General features: G+C 41.1%; 1 protein-coding gene across 4 annotated transcripts in view; it reads left to right on the top strand.

Annotated features, from left to right (window-relative positions):
• Window positions 1-19791, top strand: part of AFF4 (ALF transcription elongation factor 4) — a 50890-nt gene that overhangs the window by 24956 nt on the left and 6143 nt on the right. For all 4 annotated transcript variants that reach the window (XM_028717957.2, XM_028717955.2, XM_028717959.2 and 1 more), the window contains 15 exons: window positions 913-961; window positions 2539-2559; window positions 3439-3493; window positions 4073-4110; window positions 4389-4551; window positions 5802-6725; window positions 11388-11476; window positions 12269-12503; window positions 15517-15614; window positions 16443-16506; window positions 16665-16801; window positions 17047-17118; window positions 17603-17696; window positions 17988-18031; window positions 18934-19154. In XM_028717957.2, coding sequence (XP_028573790.2) covers window positions 913-961; window positions 2539-2559; window positions 3439-3493; window positions 4073-4110; window positions 4389-4551; window positions 5802-6725; window positions 11388-11476; window positions 12269-12503; window positions 15517-15614; window positions 16443-16506; window positions 16665-16801; window positions 17047-17118; window positions 17603-17696; window positions 17988-18031; window positions 18934-19154 — 2304 coding nt within the window. The remainder of the gene's footprint in view (window positions 1-912; window positions 962-2538; window positions 2560-3438; window positions 3494-4072; window positions 4111-4388; window positions 4552-5801; window positions 6726-11387; window positions 11477-12268; window positions 12504-15516; window positions 15615-16442; window positions 16507-16664; window positions 16802-17046; window positions 17119-17602; window positions 17697-17987; window positions 18032-18933; window positions 19155-19791) is intronic.

A 19791-nucleotide genomic window follows, 5' to 3' on the forward strand; every position in this document is an offset into this window, starting at 1 on the left:
TCCTGATCCATAACAAGTGCATCTTGTTTCTCCTCCCTCTCAAAAAGCACCACTCTGTTTATATGGTCTGTTGTCAGTTGCTTCCATCTACTTAAGTGATTCCTGAAAATGGTAGGCTTTCTTCTGGTGGCAACACAGTTGCTGCGTTGACCAATGAATTGCTAACATTGTCCAATTTCTTCAAACCATTGCATGACTCGACATCCCCAAAGTGTAAACATTTTCTCATTGAGATAGCATAGAAGCTCAAAACAAGTTACATTAGGCTGCAGTCCTAACCCTATCCCTAGAAGTAAACCCCATTGATTAAAATAGGATTTACTTCTGAAAAGACATTGTTAGGCTTGTGATGATAGTTACTAGGTCTGAAGCATGTGATATTTTAACTTTAGGAAACATGATAGGATGAGGTATTTTGAAATGTTGCGTATTACTTTTGCCTTTGAGAACAAAAGGTTCATTGCTCACCTTCTGCAAGCAGGGCTGATAATGAAACTGCTGCTAAGATAACAGCATTACTAGCCAAATCATTAAGTAGCTGTGTGAAATAATAAACAGCACATTTTTGTCTGGAACAATATCTACTTTATGTTAAGCGAAGAACTTGTTTATATTTGTAAAACAAACAAGTCAAACTATTGAATCACTTCCTAGTCTGTGAATTCAGTAGTTGATTTACTGTTAGTCTTTCACTCTCCTTTTTTTAAGAAACCAGGTAAAGACATAGCTGTACATAGTACAGTAGTAAGTTTAGCATGTAAGTCAGAAAAGAAAGGGCTTCTGAATGCAGTGGGTTAGCCCACTCTTGCAGTCTGCATCTGAGTCATGCTTGCCTCCATGTATATCATTTGGGTGATGTATATGTTTATGTAACTTAGTGCTGAGCAATTATTTTATATTTCTCACCTCCAGAAAGATACAATTCTTCATCAAAAACATCTAATGTCCACCAGTCTAAATCGTAAGTATGTCCTATAATTTTCTTTGCAATATTTACAGTAATATTCTGAAAATATATATGATGGAAATGGTCATATTGATTCATAGAGATGGAACTGCTACGGACAGAAAATCTATATAGTTGCATAGAACATCTCTTTACTTTTAATATGCTCACTTTCAATATATGTTTATGAGTGATAGGATTTCTTAATCAGGTTAGTAATTCAACATGAAATCTTGAGTGGTGCTTCTTGATTATTTACTGCACAAGGACATCACTTTCACTTGAACTTTGTATACCCAGGTGCACTTAATTCTCAGAACTTCACAGCCATAAAAGAACGTGGTTTACACTTGAGGAAGGAGGACTATTATGGTCAAGGCTACACAATTTTTGCTTAGCTTGAGTAGCAAAGCCTAACTATGTGATCTCCAGGCCCTCCCCATCTGTCCTTTGTTCATAACATTGCTTTGTTCAATGTCAAAGACCATCTCCTCCAATCCAGCTTCAGATTTGGAGCTGGAGAATAGCCCAGAGGTTGTTCCCATAAGAATAGCCTGCTGGCCCAGGCCAATGGCTCATCTAATCCAGCTATGGCTAACCAGAAGTCTGTGGGAAACAAGCAGGATCTGAGCACAAGAGCACTCTTCCTCCTATGGTTTCCAACAATGGTATGAAGAAGCATTACTGCATTGAGCTATGGAGGCACAGCATAGATGGCATATTGAGTATTCCCACAATTGCACTGGGATTTGAAAACAGTTAGATCACCTTGGCAGCACAGAACAATTGTGCAGTCAGTCTGCCCCCAATTTTGCTCCAAACCTGAAGCTGAGGGAGAACATAGAATTGATTGGGCACTGGGCTGTTGAGATATACTAAGGACTTTGGTATCCCAGCAACAAAAGGATAACCCCAGTCTTCTGAAAGATCACCTCAATTTTTGTCTTGTGCTTCTAAGCTTGAGGATGAACCCCAGTTCCTCTCTAGTTCTAAGCTAGGACCTCTATTGTCACGTTTGCTCAGAGGGTGATGAAAAGCATGCTGAGCAGAATGGCAGACCCCCTAACTGACCTTCAGAAGTATTGAGAGTTAGCACACCTCCCTCCCCTGAATTTATCCAACAACTTAACTTAGGAAATAATGTCTCATAGTTAGTTTTTCTTGGTAATACTATCCATGTACCCAGCACTATGCAGGGAATAAGAGGGCAAGTCCTTGCTCAAGGAGCTTACAATCTAGAAAAATCCTGTATTCAAAATAAACATAGAGATGGCATATTTGGCCTTAATAAAACTGACCTCATTTCCTTGAAACTGCAAATTCATTTCATTAAATATTAAGCAATCAGCATTTTTGGAGAGACTCACCTAGAGTGCCCAACTTTCTCCTAGTGCCCCCTTGGTAATCCCACTGCCCTTTAGGGGGCAGTACTGTCCAGTTTGGGAACCACTGCCTTAGATGAACATCATTCAGCTGCATGAATAGTGCTAAACTAGATATAGCAAACTAACATTGCCAAGCAACTTTTATTTTACTGCACAACTACCCAGAAGGTTGAATAATTTTAACCATATTTCTGTTTCCCCCCCCAGGTGTGAATCAAACCAGACAAAGTAAGATGCTATGTTTGTTACTGATATTAAGTGTTGCTTTTAAATTCTTGCTAATGCAAGAAGTGTTTTATTCATATTTTGTTATATGCAGAATGTTAATTCACAGCCCAGCTCTTGAAGAGTTCATAGTTAAGCATGAAAGAATTCAAGTTAATATCCTTCAATTATGTTTTAAAAATATAGCAGTGATTCTTAAGCAAATGGTAAAACTAAAAATGACTTACCATTAATTTATGCCAGAATTTATGAAGCCTATTGTGCATTTAGTTTCGTTGTCTCCTACCTTTTTGGTGTTGTGTGGTCACGCACAGTCTATGCTCTTAAAAGTTTAGTCTTAGCTTTTTTCAAAGTACATTTTGTCTGTGATGTACTGGCCTTTGCACTTGATGACTGCATTTTCAGTATAGTATTAATGGGTTGTGGTGGTTGCAGCAGCATTGCACTGGTGCCTATGAGTTCCCTAACCTTGTTAATTGGGATAGGATTCTGCTTTATTCAGGCCCACAGCGTTCTCCTTCTTCTCTGCCTATATGTGACTTGCATGGTGCCCCACTCAGTGTTCCTACAGTGATTCAATGTCTTGTGTGTTTTCCTTGTTCCATCAGGACAACTATGCTACTTAATATAACAGCTCTTTTGAGCCTATCTGCTCATTGCATTTTGTCACCCACCACAAGGATGTTAAGTGTTTTAATTTCTTCTGTTGCCCTTGTAATGGTGTAAGCACTTCAGGATTTTCAGTATGCTTCTTCAATCCATTATGTAAAGGGAAGAAAATTAATGGCAATCATCACAAATTAGGTTAAATTGTTAGGATAGTACGGTATTATTTCGTAAAAAAACACACACCAAACCATTCCTTTTTCTATTTGTTCCTAGTGTTCTTATAAATGACTTGAAAATCAGCAGCAGCGAAGACAGTGATGTCGAGCAGGTGATTTTTGTGTTTTTTTTAAAAAATTCTGTCCTGCCTTTCTACCAAGCTACACAGGGGAGCTGACAGCACCATCAAAATAAAGTAATACAAAGCACAACATTTAAAAAGGCAAAAACTGAAAATGAATAGAAACAAGCAACTAATACACTGTTTTAAAATAGTGTGGGAATTTGAACCCTGGGCTCCCAGTTCCTAGTCCAGTTCTCTGGACAACTACATCACGCTGGCTCTCAGTTTTGAGAGTGTAGGAAGGGCTAGCTGGGCTGCTTTGCAAGTGAAAGGGAGAAAAATACTTGCAAATGAACATGGCAATTGACATTCAAAACCTGTCAAACAACATTTGAAATAGTATAACCCTGCTAGGATGGCTGATGGATCTCATATTATGTTTGTCCATAGGTTGCTTGTAAACTTTGGCCAATTAAGCAATATTTTCCCTAGTTTTCATTCTTATAGATGGATAATGTTCATGTCAGTGAAAGACAGCAAAATATGTTTTTCCAGTACCCTTGTTGAGTGTGTTATACCTGTTACAAGGAAACTAATTCTAGTTTGGATCTTTTATTTCAATTACAGGATTCTGATAAGACTGTGCCAAGAGGTACACCTGGAAGGTAAATATTGGTGATACACCTGGCATTATAAAGCTATGTTGAACTGGTAGAACAATTTAACTGTGGGGAATTAATATATCTGTTTAAAGCAAGAGCCAATTAGGATTTCATCTTCAATTGAATTGCCATGGGTCTTCAACTGGTTGGGTTAAACATTAAAATATTTCTTAATAGCCTTATGCATAAATTATTTTATCCATAATTTGAAAGTAACTATGGATAAAATCCTATAGCTTCCTTTGATTTTTGTTCTACCTCCTCCTCCCCCCCCCCCCCAGTAATTCTGAACCTTCCCAGCATACAAGTGAAGGAGCCGATAATTCTAGAGATGACTCAAGCAGCCATAGCGGATCTGAGAGCAGTTCTGGTTCCGACTCTGAAAGTGAAAGTAGTTCAAGTGACAGTGAGGCAAATGAGCCATCCCAGAGTGCGTCTCCTGAGGTACGATTTTTTTCCCTCCCTTGCATGTGGTCTTCATATTTCCCATATGTGTCTATAGCACAGCAGTAATGTGACAAAAGGGGGAATATGAATGTTAGAGACTATGCACTGTTTATACCCAGCTTATTAATGTTCATTGATCTTCTTTCATTTTAGAAGCAATCATATCCAAGAATTAAGGTGGAACAGGACTTCCTATGTGTTCAGAAGTATGCATAGAAACACAATCCAGCATGGCCTCTGAGCTTCTGGGACTTGTGGAATGCTTAGTGCATTGTTTATAGGGAGATCATCTGAGTTCACACTGAACGCCTGTTCTTGTTTCCACCTTGCTGGCCTATCACAATGAAGCAAATCACCATTGTTTTCTGTGAGCAGTTTCTTGCTTCCGTCCTTGGGAATGGGACAAAAAGGGGCCAAGTGGACCAGAAGTTAGGCAGGCTCTGAATCGTTTAATACAAATTAAAAATAATGATGATGATGATTTAGTCTGCAGTCAAAACATGGAATATTACATTGGCAGTTTGGAGAGAAATGTAAGGCAAAGGGCTCTTGCCTAGCAGCTTAAAACTATATTGGAGAGGGGGATTAGTGTTGGGGAGCATGTGTGCCACGAGGTTAAAAAATTCCCTTCACTGACATATGCAGGTTTGTTTCAGGCAGAAGGAGATGAAAATATGAATTTCCCCTTTCCCACTCCCTAGGCACCACTACCACCTTATAGAGCGAGAAAACTGTCAGCCAGCCAGAACATGGCTTCTGCTCTATGCTGGCTGGGGCCTCCATAGTATTCCTATTTAAGGCTCCCACTAATGTGGTTCCCAGGGAGTGGGGTATCCTTTTAACATTTTGCTGCAGGGCCTACTTGTTTGTTTTACAGTTAACTAAGTCAGCCATGCAGCTTGACAGTAATCTGCTGCCCCGAGCAGGGGAGCAATTGATCCCAGATGAGCAGATAAGTGGCACGCTGCCCCCGCTGCAACTTGATGAAGAAAACCTAGCACCTTGTGGCAGCCCCCCTCTCCTGTTGTGACATGGCTAGGCTGGAGAGAGTACATACTTAAATCAGCAGTTTCCTCAATTTTCTATAGCAACAGAGGAGTAAGCTGCATAATGGATGGCCACGTTCCAAATTTGCAAGCTTGGAATAAAATGTTTATTATTTATCCTTTGGTTCAGCTTGTTAGCCACTCGGGAAATGGAGGGAATGTAGGTATTGACTTTTAAGATTCCCTGTTTTCGTTCTTTAGCCGGAACCACCTCCAACGAACAAGTGGCAGCTGGACAACTGGCTGAACAAGGTGAATCCACATAAAGTATCACCAGCTTCTTCTGTGGACAGTAACATCCCGTCAACACAAGGCTACAAAAATGAGGGTAGAGATCAGAGCACAGGGGGTGGATATGCAGATCAGAGTGGATCTAAAGAATCAATTTCTTCCACTCCTGGGAGAGATTCAAAAACCAGCCAGAAAGGATCAGAGAGCAATCGGGGCAGACAAAAGTCACCTGCTCAGAGTGACAGTATGACCCAAAGGAGGACTGTAGGTAAAAAACAGCCCAAAAAGACAGACAAACCATCTGTGGAAGAGCCCAGAGGGGGGCTGAAAATAGAAAGTGAAACTCCAGTGGAGATGACAACAAATATACCCTCTAACAGACACAAGGCAGCCACAAAAGGCTCTAGAAAGCCCAACATAAAGAAGGAGCCCAAATCTTCACCTCGGCCTACAACCGAGAAAAAGAAGTGCAAGGTTGCAAACAAGTCCTCCCAGAAATCCAAGGAATTCATAGAAACAGATACCTCATCCTCTGATTCTGATGAGAATGAGAGCTTGCCTCCTTCATCACAAACCCCCAAATATTCTGAGAGCAATAGGACTCCTGTTAAACCCTCCATGGAGGAGGATGACAGCTTTTTACGGCAACGAATGTTCTCTCCTATGGAAGAGAAGGAACTCCTTTCACCACTCAGCGATCCTGATGAAAGGTATCCCCTTATTGTGAAGATTGACTTGAGCCTCTTAACCAGAATACCAGGGAAGCCTTACAAAGACACAGACCCATCAAAAGTTGAGAGGAAGAATGTGTCCGAGAAGCATCCAAGGGAGCCCCAGAAAACATCCTCCGACAAAGGTTCCACCAAGGGCAAGCGGAAGCATAAGTTATGTCAGGTCAGTTTTCAGTATGTCGTTTTAGTGTCCTCATCTAAATGGAGGGTTAAGGGAGTAGTCTTTCAAAACCTAGTGTCCTCTGTGAATCAAAGATGTGTAGAAAAATGTAATGAACTGATTTAGCATTTTTAATTTAAGTTTTAAGGTCACTTCCATGAAGGAAAGGAAAAAATTAAACAAAAGAATAAGAAAACATTACAATTCAGTTGCAATCTTTACATATTGCTGTAAACTAGCAATAGGTGTAACTCATACCCCAACCAGCATGGCCAGTAGTCAGGATTGATTGGAACTGTAGTCCAGCAATATCTGGCTTTCCCTGTTGTTAAACCATAATTAAAAGTTTGCCAGGAGCATGCATATGGCTTCTGCTTTGTTCTTTTTAGTAGGAGCTACAAACCATAGTCCTTGGCTTAGTGTTTCATCTTGTGAAGCCAAGATTTGTTCTTGATTTACTATGATCTCCTTGTTTGGATGTGATACTGAGCAAATGATCCAAGCCACTAAATATTGTTTTCTATAGTATGCAAACTGGGCCTTTTAAATGTGATTTTTGCATTTAAGTTCCCCTCAAATTTCTGTGGTTGGTTATAAATGTTGCCAGTAGTACTTCAGTCAGTAAGCAGTCTGACTAAAATGTATGTTGGTATTTGCTTGATCTTTAATGTGAATGGAGCAAGATTTCCATTAGCCAATAATCTACGTGCTAAACTGGAAGCTAATCGGTTTAGAAGGTAGTAAAATATGGCAACCTACACCCCATACATAGTTTATAGATACATGCTGAGAAGATTTAATTGTTACATGTAGTCCTGCGTTGGTAATAAAATGGGCTTGTGTGATCTTATCCATTTCTTGCATTACAGAGTTTTGCAACTTTATGGCATCATGCCAGTAGATGCCCTGTTTACATGGATAAAAGTGTCCGCCTGAAAGTTACGCAAGGGAGCCTTAATCACATTTGTAGGCTTGGGTTGAAAATTTCTTTGGTTATTCTTCTTTTGTGAATGTTTTGCAGACCCAAGATAAGACCTTGGGAGTTTTTCACTGTGCAGTGGCTATAGTAAAGCAGCTACACAACCAATGAGTTGGTGGCGTCTTAGGAAAGTTATACATGTTAAAAACTATGCTGAATTTGGAACAAATACATGGCCATCTGTTTGGAATTAATGGCATGCATTTCAACCATTCCCTCTTGATAGTTGATCCACAGCTAAGCTAGCTATTGTTCCGAGGACTCAAAGTGTCTTAAAAGTTGGGAAGGAAGAAACAGCACAGTAAGGATTGAGAGGCTTGGGGGAAATCCAGTGGCATCTGTCCAACAGCAGAGCAGGCACTGTTGGCAGAAGAAGTTCCAGATTCTCCTTCCCTACATCTTCGGCATGCCTCCATAATCTTGTCCAGGGGATCCTGTGGAGCAAATTGGGAGGGACCTGGGGGAAGGCTGCAGGAGGAATGGGAAGTCCCGCCAAATAAGAGAATGACCCCTGTGCAGTGATGGCTATGGTCTGTGTAAGAAACTCAGGTGTATTAGCAAGAAACTCAGGTGTATTATTAAACCTAGCTTGCTGTCACCGCAGTGGAATGTCTATTTGCCAGGGGGTTGGACTAGATGACTCTAGGGGTCCCTTTCAATGCTACGATTCTATGATCTCAACTGCATTGCTTGACTGTAGCCTGTCCTTACAACAATTCACTTGTCCCAGTATGCAAGAAGGAGAAACACACACAGTAGAAATGGGAATGATATTAGCTGTGAACTAAGGCAGATGTTTTTAAACTGTGATCACCAACCTGGTGCCCAGGAATAATATGTAGGCGTAATTGGACCCATGCCAGTAGCAAAACACACCTGGGGAATATTGAACACTGGCTATTGCCAGTTGTTTGTTCTGATTGTCTTCCAACAATTTAAATACACTTAGTTCTTTTGCCTTTAATTTTAAAAGTGGGGCAAAATGTTAACTGAATGAGTGTGCAAAGTGTTCACACTCCACTTCTCATATATATGAATTCTAACAGTGAACTTCCAACTGTTCCTCACTACGAAAGATTCTTCGTAGTCTTCTAAGACTACATGAGACTAAGCACCATTGCAGGCCAGAAACAGCAAGAGAGAGAAAGATGTTGAAATCATCAAGCTCAGCCCCGAAGGGATTGCTGCTATCTCCCAATACTTTATGTTGTGGCCATCTTCCTATATCTTTACACCTTAATAATTTGTTGCAGACAACAGTAATTCAGACAACAGTAATTTTTAAAGTAGGGAAGGGGGACTAGAACTAGTGTCACATAACCATCCTGCCAAGCCTTTTTTCACTGGCCCACCAGATACCCTCCACTTTTTCGCGGTGGTGGTGGTGGTTACAAAACAGAACATACATGCTGCAGTGTTCCCAGAAACTATTCTTTCTCCTGTCTCCCTGTATTCTGTCTTTGCCAGTGTTTCCAGAGCCCTCAACTCACATTGGACCAATTCTTGGCTAGCGTTCCCTTTGCCTTCAGGAGTACTCAGCTTTCATTGCCTATGCTCGGAGGTGACTGGGAATTACCAGAGGTTGCACCAATCTCCTACAAGTTTCATGAACAGCAAACAGCAGAGATCTTAAGAGTAATTTAAATCAATTAAGAGCCAGTGGGGCAAGTTAGGTCAGATAGCAAATTAGCAGGCACATCCCTCTTACGGTGGCTGTGTTTGCATGACCAAATCCTGGGTTAATAAATCAGGACATGTATGACCTTGGTGCATTGGCAATTTCTCTCTTTTGTTGCCTCTTGACTTTTTCCTTCAGACAAGCAGTTAATCATAGTTTTCAATTATATGTGAACTGAGAGCCATGGTTAATGGCATCCAAATAAACAGGATTCAAAAGCCAATTTTAAACCAGCCCATGCATAATCTGGCTTATTTTCCAGTTTTGCATGCCAGACTTGAAATCTATATATATTATATATATTGGAAGACTTGTAGTGCTGCATCACAACCCTTTATTTGCATGAAGTCAAATAATAACCCCCATGGGACGATTTGCATGAAATCACTATCCTGGATTTGCATGAAATCAGGATAGAGGAAAGGAGCAAAAAAGAAAGTAGAAGATGGACACACAGGAAAATGGAAGCTTTAAGAACAGCAGAGGTTTGAGTAAAGCAGAGATGGAACCAAACTGAGGGGGGAAAGTGGTGATTTTAAACAGTGGCAGAGATTTGAGTAGAGTGAACAGGGAGTAACACTAAGATGGGAAAGTGGCAGTTTGAAACGTTTTGAGTACAGTGAAAATGAAACTCGGAAAGGTTCTGTTGCATTAACTTTTTGGTGTTTTCTTCTCTATTTTCCTTATCTGCTATTTCTCCATGTTAAAACTATTAGGGGTTGGGGTTTTTTTAAACACCTCAGTGTGCCCTTCTTCCTGATTTACTTAAACCTCTGATGTTGTTTAAAACTTCATTTCAGTGTCCCTCTTTTCCTGCTTTACTTTAAATTTCTGCCGTTGTTTGAGTACAGTGAGTAGAGAGAAGCAATGAGGGGGGAGGAATGGCTGCTTTAACCTTCTTCCTCTTCCATTCCTTAGCTGCCTCGTGTGATATAGATCCCTCAAGTATTCCACAGTACCTTTCCACAAAGCATTTCACTCTTGGTACCACATGTTGCCTTCTTGAAGTTCCATATTCAATATAGTAATTTAGAAGATACACCAATATTTGGACAACATCCTTCAACTGAATTTAACTTTCCCTCACTGAACAAGCTGACAGGCTAGTTCCTTACGATTCTGTTAATCTAAAAGATGCAGTAGCATGTATCATTATGGGATGTGTGCTCCAAGGGAGCTGCAGAATAGGAGAGAGAAGAAGGCATGGAAATTGAGTGATCTGTGTTCAAGAGGGAGCTGAAAAACTGGGAAGAGTAAAGGGAAAAAAGGAGTGAATGTGAAAATGGGGTGGCAAAAAGGAGGTAATAGGAAGCATAGGCATGGGGTTAAAGCAAGGAAATGAAAGGTTCTGCAAAATAGAGGGGAAGGGGAAGCTCTAGGGTCTTAATGGGGGGGAATGGCAGGGGCTTGGTAAGTGGAGTGAGCAGGGGCACAGTACCTAGTGCATTTATATTCATTTATATTTTTACCATATTAATGAACACCCTTAAAAAGTAATTTAATGTTTCATTTTTTCTGCTATGAAAGGTTTAACATGTGCATTTACAAGGAGCAGTTTACAAATAGTAAATGTGTATTTTGCTAAATATTAAAGTGAGCCTTTAAATTGTACATTTCTTAGCATAGTAAATAGGAATAAATTTTCGCTGGTGAGATCCAGTATAGAGACTCTTGTGTCAGCATGACAAGACCAGTTGCTGTTTGGACAGTCTATAGTGGGAGTAAACTGAGCTGTCACATTTTTGCATGCATGAAGCTATTAAAGCCACACTTAGATCTCCTTGTATTGCAGGAGTATGACATCTACAATACTTCAGCCTTATGTTCATTTTGTCAGTAAGGTTTATTGACATTATCTTGTACTGTTCCTGCAGGGAATGTTTTTATTACTTGCTGTATTATTATCTTAATCCTGTAAGTGGCTTGTTAAATCATTGTGGTGGTCTGTGAAACATAGCTGCACTTATTTAATGTGAGATCATCAAACTTTGTGGTTGTTTCATTTTAGAATGCAGAGGAAAGCCGAGGCGTTGAAAGCAAGAAAACTAAACTAGAAGAAAAGGCTCCTTCAGCGCACAAAACTTCCAGTAACAGAGAGTGAGTGCCTGTTTACACTATGTAAGATCCGAAATGCATGAAGCAGAAGTTTGCTCAGAGCACACAGTTTTAAAAGTGATCCATTTGCACACAAAGTTCCAGTTTTTGTTTGATCAGTTACCCCTGCAGAATTGTCAGATTGCTTTCTTTAAAAGAAATCTCAATTTTGGGTTGACACAGCACTTGTTCAAAGGTAAAATTAGGGGGGAAATGTATACCTGCTTTTAGCAAGTATTTCTTACAAGAAAGCTGCCATGTCAAATGCCCCACCACACATATAACATTTGGTAGTTTAAATTGCAATTTGTCCATTCTGAAGAGACAGCTTATAAGAGCTCCATTATTTTTTTTGGTAAGTGGGCACCTTTTGGATCATAGCTCGTTATCTCTACCTTGTTAGATCGGGGTCACCATCCTTTTTCAAACAGTGGGCATACTTGAATTTTGAGAATGCTTTGGGCACCGGTCCCAAAATGGCCATGGGCCACTGGTTGACCACCATTGCTGTAGAGTGGGAGGGGGCATCTGTAGCCCTCCAAATGTTGCTGCACTACAACCCCCATCATCTCTAACCATTTGCATCAAACAACATCTGGGGACAGGGGTGTCACAAGTTCCTATTCCTGATTGGTGGGTTTTTCTGTTTAATGTTGTACTTTTAGATCTGCCATATTTTCTTCATTCTTACATGAGATATTTTTGCTGGTGGTACTTGAACCATGGAATAGGTTTGCATAGGTTCATGGTGGCAGTAACTTGCACTGGTTAATATTTTTTTCCTTTATGGGGCAGATCATCAAAGCAGAGTGCTGTTAAGGAGAAGGATCTTCTTCCGTCTCCAGCCACAACCCCAGCCACCCAGAAAGATTCCAAGCAAGAGCATGGGTCTCGGAAGAGAACTGTCAGTCAGTCGTCTTCCTTGAAATCGAGCAGTAACAATAACAAGGAGAGTAGCAGCAGCAAAGGTAGCTCTTCTAAACAAAAGAAGACTGAAGGGAAGGCCTCAAGTAATACCAAGGAAGCAAAGGTAAAAAGATTATACTTCCATCATAGTTTCCCCTTGTCCATAACCTTTCGTTTGCACTTTTTGTAAAACCAAGCATATAAGCCCTCTTCAGAAGAAACCCTTACATGTTGAACAAAAAATGGGAGCAGGGCTGCCTTGACTGACCTGACATACACATGTTAGCTTGGCCTGCCCTCTTGTCCATGCCTACATCACAAACGTTTGCAAGGAGTTAACCTTCCTGTGTAGTCTTGTACCAGCAAAGGCATCCATGTAATCTGGAACCAGTAGAATTTCAGGTTGCATGGATGCCTTTGTTAGTACAGCTGTTCCTCTTTGCAGACATTCATGCTATATGCTTTTAGACGTCAGAGGGAGAGGCTTGTTTTCCACTCAGACATTGTAGGAGTATTTGACTGTTTTGTCTGGGTAAGGCTAGAATTTCACAGCTTTTGAGTTCTCTAATTGAGACACGACAGCTTGGGGCTTATAAGATACCTGTTAGTGCAGGGTGGTCCAATGTATATGACCTGCAATGCCTTTTGGTGTTCCCCCAGGCAACATTTGATGTCCCCTCCAAAGGAGAAGGTGTGAGGGCTCTGACAGGGTCCTTAGAGTCTTCTCATCTCCTTTCCAAATCCTAGTTAGTGCTTTCTCAGCTTTGGGAAGGAGGTATGAGGACTCTAGGACCCTGTCAAAGCCTCACACCTCCTTCCTAAAGTGCAGCGCCCTTTTACTGGGATTTGGGAAGGCTGCACAAGGGCTGGTTGGGCAGGGGGATCAGATTTTGGTCTTGTTTCCCCCCACCCCACCCCACGTGACAAGGCAGTATGCAGCCCATGGATTGTATGCTGAAGTAAACTTGATATGAAAAGTTGTACCACCCTGTCTTAGAGGAACCTTTGTGGACATGAGCACACCTTTAAGCTGACAACGAAGTTGGTATGTTGCCTGCCGGTAGTTCCTAGACTGCAAATGTTACTCTGAATTAGAGGTTTTCTGTTCATCAGTGGTCAGTGTTTCCTTAATAGGAACATAGTAGTAGATAAACTAGTAAGTGAAAGTAAATTTGCTTATGCCTCAGGCAAAACTGGAGCGTTGTAGAAACTAGGACAATGGGAGGACCTTAGAAAGTAAACAAGTGGCTAAATACTTCACCAAGGAATGTAGCTGCAAAAGTCTTGATTTTTTGAGCCAAGTAGAGTTGGACTAAACAGTGCCTTCACAGGGGAAATTCCAAAGAGCTTGTGTATGTGGCAGGAGTTGGTTTTTAATAGATTTTTTGGCACCCTTCTTTTAAGCCTACACTGAGTCATGTCTGGACCAATTTAAAATTAGGGTAATTAGTATCCCCTCATAGTTCTGCTGGGTTTTAATAATTCTCCTGCTAGGGTAGTATTGATGTGTTCTATTAATGCATTAGCCTAGTTGGCTGAGTTTCATTATTGAAGCAGAATTTGGTTTATCTGTTTTGTAAACAGATTTAACATACATATGATGATTGAAAGAAAAACTAAAGTTGACTAGAAAGAAGACTGTCGACTCCCTTCAGATGTTAAAAGGGCAGTGTGACGCTTCTTGCTCCCCATATCACCTGTGAACCCGGTTCCAGGTGAACTCTTAGGAGTCCCAAGCTAGAGGGTTTTCTTTTTTCCGTCATCATGCTTCTCTGTTTCCTTGGTTTATCAGCTGCCATTGGCGTAATTAACACTAGAGATCCTTTGTAAACTCCCATGGAGGAAGCACAAGCCAGTTAAACTTGTGTTGTATGAAGCTCCTTCCCTTCCTTTTACACCTTCTAACTCTCATTTTCCCCGTGACTTCACACAGACTCGCAGGTTCAAGTGCACACACAAGGTTTCTCTCTCTCGGTTTCATTCCTTGTAACCTTTCAATTTGCGTGCTTTCACACCCCAACTCCATACCTTTCTCTGCCTCTAGCTGTTTTTCTCTACATTCCTCCCTTACAAGCTCTCTCCCCGCTGCTTCTCCCAGCAGCCAATCAGCCCATTCCCCCTCCCCTTCCTTTTCCCTCTCTCTGTGCCTACAAGCACACACAGTTGTTTGTTCTGCTGGGTTTCCTTCTTTTTGCTTCCACTTCCCTCCAGAGTCTCTCGCTGTTGGTGAGCTTTAGGACCCACCCCGCTGGCTGCTTGTGGCTCTTTAATCCTGGCAGGGTGGGACAGGTCAGCGCCCTCAAAGCCCTTGACACCCCCCCAGCCTCCCAGCTGGGCCCCTCCCTTCCCGGGCAGATTGACAGCTAGGAAGACTGCTTCTCTGCTGCCGCCTCTACTCACAAGCACAAAAGTACGGGAGGAACAGAGAGGTGCTAAAAGCCCTAGGAGCGGGGTTGGCCCATTGCACCTCTGCCTTACTGTGATGTATTTTAAGTTCAAGTTCAATAGGGGAAACAGCTGTTGGAGGGTTGGAAGAAGGAACGAGACATAACCGTGATTACGGAGAACTGTTGGGGATGTGGGAGCAGTGATAAGAATGGTGGGCATCTGAAAAGCTTGCTGTAGTTATTAGATTTCAGAACTTTGGCCACACTGGAACTTGTGGCTTTCTTTGGAAAAAAGTATTGCACTTCGTCTGGAAAGTAAAATATCTTTGGTTGTATGCTGCACTGTTACATAATGGCAATATTCAGCCGTTGCTCAGGCATCTGACTGTAATTTGACCCTTCCTGCATAGTTCTACTGCAGCATAGGTTGGAACAGCACTGAGAAGGAGACCTAACAAAGCTGTATAGCTGTGAGCATTAGAAAATGCCTAATAGGTTGTATTAATTAATTATATGCAAACAATAACAATTGGGTTCCTAATTGAAAAGTGCCCGTGTTGTGTTTTGAATCTGTTGGAGTCCATATGGCAACATCTGTGTCGGTCAAGCTGTATATGTGGTAAACATGAATGACGGTACACATCTGGATTGCATTTAGCCAGCCTGAGCTCAGCAAGTGAAGCACAAGCAGTGAATATTTGTTCGCCAAAAATCAGTGTTTTAACTAATTGTGGTCTGTCTTCTTTCAAGGAGAAGCTTTTAAATAATTCTTCAAACTGCCCTTCTGCCTCCACCATGACTACAGATAACTCGAAGTCCCGGAGAGCAAAGCTAGTGTTTGATGACAGGTGAGAACAGATAGAAGTCAGGCAGCTGGTCTCTATGTTACCAAGAATGTGTGATGAATATTTATACTGACATCTGTGTGTCGTCCATTTTAGTCTTTTTGCTCTGTCTTTCTTACATGATAGTTTGGGTACCTTTGCACTCATCTGTTGCAAGGAGTTACAGCTGCCAGGAGTGAAATGCAGCATGATGCTGTCTGTTTCTGCAAACCTGCAGATCTTCTCTGAGCTGAATTAGTTCCCCTCTCCTCCCAAAAATACACTGTTCTCCTGAGAAGGGGCACAGCATATGCTTTGCATGAGACGGGTCCCAGGTTGAATCCCAGACATTTCCTTCAGGGAGGGCTGAGAAAGATTCCTGCCTGAAACCCTGGAAAGCTTCTGCATTATAGATCAGGGGCTGGGACCACCAGCCTGCAGCCCAATCTTGGCCTGCCAGAAGACCCACAAGGCCATTTCCCTTAAACCATGCCCACCAGTCCAAACATGTTTTGTTGTGGAATTGAAGGCCAGTACTGCATATCTGCTGTGCAAAGCTAGTAACACAGACCCAAACCAGTACCAAACCAAACATCATTCCTTTGCCTCCAGTACAGTCAGAACACATTGTAAGCCAAAGTGCCACTGTGTGGATGCAATGCATTGTGCCAGTGCAGGAGGGGTTTGTTGTGAGCATTGTCAGGCCTGGAAATTAGGGCTTCTCACACTGTATCCTGCATGCTGCTAGAGCAGCTTAGAGCTCCTAGATAACCCTCCATAAATGGGAGAGGCACCAAAGGGTAAGACTGCTCTGATATTATCAGTCTCATAGGTTTTCATTTTATGTTGCAGGACTTACTCAGCAGATCACTACTTGCAAGAAGCAAAGAAATTAAAGCACAATGCTGATGCATTGGTAAGGAAAATGCTAAACTGTTGTTTACTTAGAGGCATTGCTTATTGTCCTAGGTTGGCATGATTCTCTCCCCCCCCCCCCCGACTATTTTGCCTGACACTGTAGTAGTAATCCTCACTTTTATGAGTTGATTGTCAAAAGGCTTTGTATTTCTTTAGTCTGACAGGTTTGAGAAAGCTGTGTACTACCTTGATGCCGTTGTGTCGTTCATTGAATGTGGGAATGCATTAGAGAAGAATGCTCAGGAATCAAAGTCCCCGTTCCCTATGTATTCTGAAACTGTGGAGCTGATCAAGTAAGTGATACAGAACATGCAACAAGCATTGTAATAAAAATGGTGATTAGGAGCTCTGGTGTGAGTGCCTTAGTAAAACATTGAACAAAAATATTCCACTCTCGGTATTTTTCATCTTGGGGTTAACTGCAGATTTTTTGGCACAAAGGATGAAGCACAAACCTCACATTTTTTCATTAAAGAATTGTGAATAAGAACTGAATGTTTTGACGTGACAGTTGCTTACATCATTTTTTTGGTTGCAGGTACACTATGAAACTGAAGAATTACTCAGCACCAGATGCTACTGCAGCAGACAAAAGGCTAGCAGTGCTGTGGTATGTACAGTTTGAGCAATTACAGTTAAATAGCTTTGAAGGCAGACTATACCTGTATAACATACATTTTGTGATAAGGAAAAAACCAAAGCTTACTATCTAGCCTAATGCTGTTAGTTCTTGACTGGCAACAGCTCTTCAAGATATCAAGGAGAAGTCCACACTTCTACTTGGGATTTAGTATCACTTTAATCTTCTTTGAATTCAAATGTTCTAATACTCCTGGTTATGTTACAGAAGTGCACTGTACATTTCCCATCACATAGCTGTTATTATTTGTACTGCCATTGGCAATATTCCAAAGTAATAATTAGTTTACTGTAGTCCCCTCATTATTATGTACTATAAAATAATACATTTAGTATTTTACATCCCCCAGACCGATTTTTGGTTAGTCATGTCGTGTTTTATTTGTTTGCACAATTTCATAACAAGAAAATTATATATATAATAATTAAAGTGATGGTGTTATTTCTTTTTCTAGTCTTAGATGCCAGTCCCTGTTATACTTAAGACTTTTCAAACTGAAGAAGGAGAGTGCCCTGAAGTATTCCAAGACATTGACTGAACATCTAAAGGTAAAAAACATGTTCATTGTAGCTTTGGAAAGAAATTGCCTAACCCAAAGGGTTATTCATTGTGATCATCATGCTTCTCTATGCAGGAATGGGTTTTTTTGGGGGGGGGAGCGATGTACTTAAACTTGATGAATTGTGTAAGAAAGACATTTTGTATTAGGTGACTAATAAATTGAATGAAGAATAATAACTCCCATTATCCCTGACATCTGGCATGAACATACTTGGTGACTGCTGTATTTTCCAGATTTTATTGTACAATTTATTGAATGGGTTGTTTTTCCTCAACAGAATTCCTATAACAATTCTCAAGCACCATCACCTGGTATGGGAAGGTAAGTGTTTCTTTAATACACAATACTAGGTTGTATCTAATGATGCCATTCAGAAAGGCCTCCGTCAGCAGAACAGGGAGGGAAGCATTTTTCAGCAATTACTCCTCCATTCTGTGCTCCATTGTCATCTCTGGAGAGCCACACAAGCTTCTGGAGCAGATTTGGGGTTTGGTGCAGCAGCATGAGGAAACACTGAAAATTACTAACCCCCCCCCCCCCCCCGTTTGCTGATGGAAGCCTTACAGTCAGTTGAACAGCACTGTTGGATACAACCAAAATGAGAAACCTAGTAGTGGTTTCTGTGTTCTCTCATTTTCCTTCATTTCTTCTAAGGGTCTGTGCACTGTTGCATTCTGAGGCTTTAATGTGGTAGACTTTTTTTCTTCTAGAAAAACATGCAGATTTTCATGATTTAGTTCCATTTCTCAAAGGACTGTACTCCCACAAATTGAGAGGGAAACGCACTAATAATTAACTGACAAGATTATCACAACATGAATATTACTCGTAGCACTTACTGGAAGTGCTACATGGTTTAAATAAGAGTTTGCACACTTGGATCTAGTAGCAATAATATATTGGCAATATTTTTTGTATGTAGTGTTACATAAACCTCCAGGAAGATTTAGCCCCATCTGCATCAGGGTGCATGAATGCAAAAAGATGCTATATGGGTGGTTAATCCCATATCTAGCATCCTGGACAGTGCACAATGTGATATGTGCTGAATTAGATCTATAAGTAATGGGTGACGTCAATTTTAATAGTTCTAATTGTCCCTATAGAGTGAATGTCAGAATATAGTTTTAATATTACATAACTTTTGTCAGTATCACATATCTTCTCTTTTGGCTTAATGTTGATGGCGGCAAACAAATGTCTGTGATCTTTTTAATTATTAGCAAACCAGTCAGCATGCCGTCTCCAGTCTCTCCGAAGTTGTCTCCGGGAAATTCAGGAAATTACTCTTCAGGGTCAACCAACCCTTCAGGGAGCACATCTTCAGTTACTATTCCACAACGGATACACCAGATGGCAGCCAGCTATGTCCAGGTTACATCCAATTTTCTGTATGCCACTGAAATTTGGGACCAAGCTGATCAGCTTGCTAGAGAGCAAAAGGGTAAGACTTGGCTGCATTAATCTACCATCAGGTCTAGTCACATAGACCATGACATTTAAAGTTTTTTTAAAATCAGTACTTAATTTATTGCTGGTACTGGTTCCCTTAAGACTGTAAAATGTCTACTTTCGTTGGTACATTCCATGACCTCAAGAGACCTGTGCCTCTCCCCAGCCCTTGCCCATACACTTTAAAACGGGGGGAAAGGAGGAGGAAAATTAAATAACTGAAACCAGTAACACTGAGCCCCTAAGAAGCCATCCTCAGGCATTTTCTGGAGCACTTGAGCTTCAAAATGGGGGCTGGTGCCAGTCAAGCTTCATCCCCAAGCATGCAAGCTACTCTTCAGATGTACAAAGATCAGAAGTGGGTTTTAAGCTCATTCAGTAGAACACACTTGGAAACCCTCCTACTAGCAGGAACCCAGTCAGATCACAGAGAGCGTTTCCAAGCTCATTCAGTTGAAACCCTCTTCAGACCCTCACTTGTCTGGAGGACCAGCCTGCAAGGCCAGTGGATGTTAGGAAACAGCTCCATCCCCATTGTTACAGCTCATTTGGCTGATTAATATTCTGTGGCCTTTTAAATATGTTTGTGGGAGGGGTTTTTATTGTTTTGTATTCTAACCTTTTATTTG

Source organism: Podarcis muralis, chromosome 2 (assembly GCF_964188315.1).
Source record: "Podarcis muralis chromosome 2, rPodMur119.hap1.1, whole genome shotgun sequence".
Lineage (NCBI taxonomy): Eukaryota > Metazoa > Chordata > Lepidosauria > Squamata > Lacertidae > Podarcis > Podarcis muralis.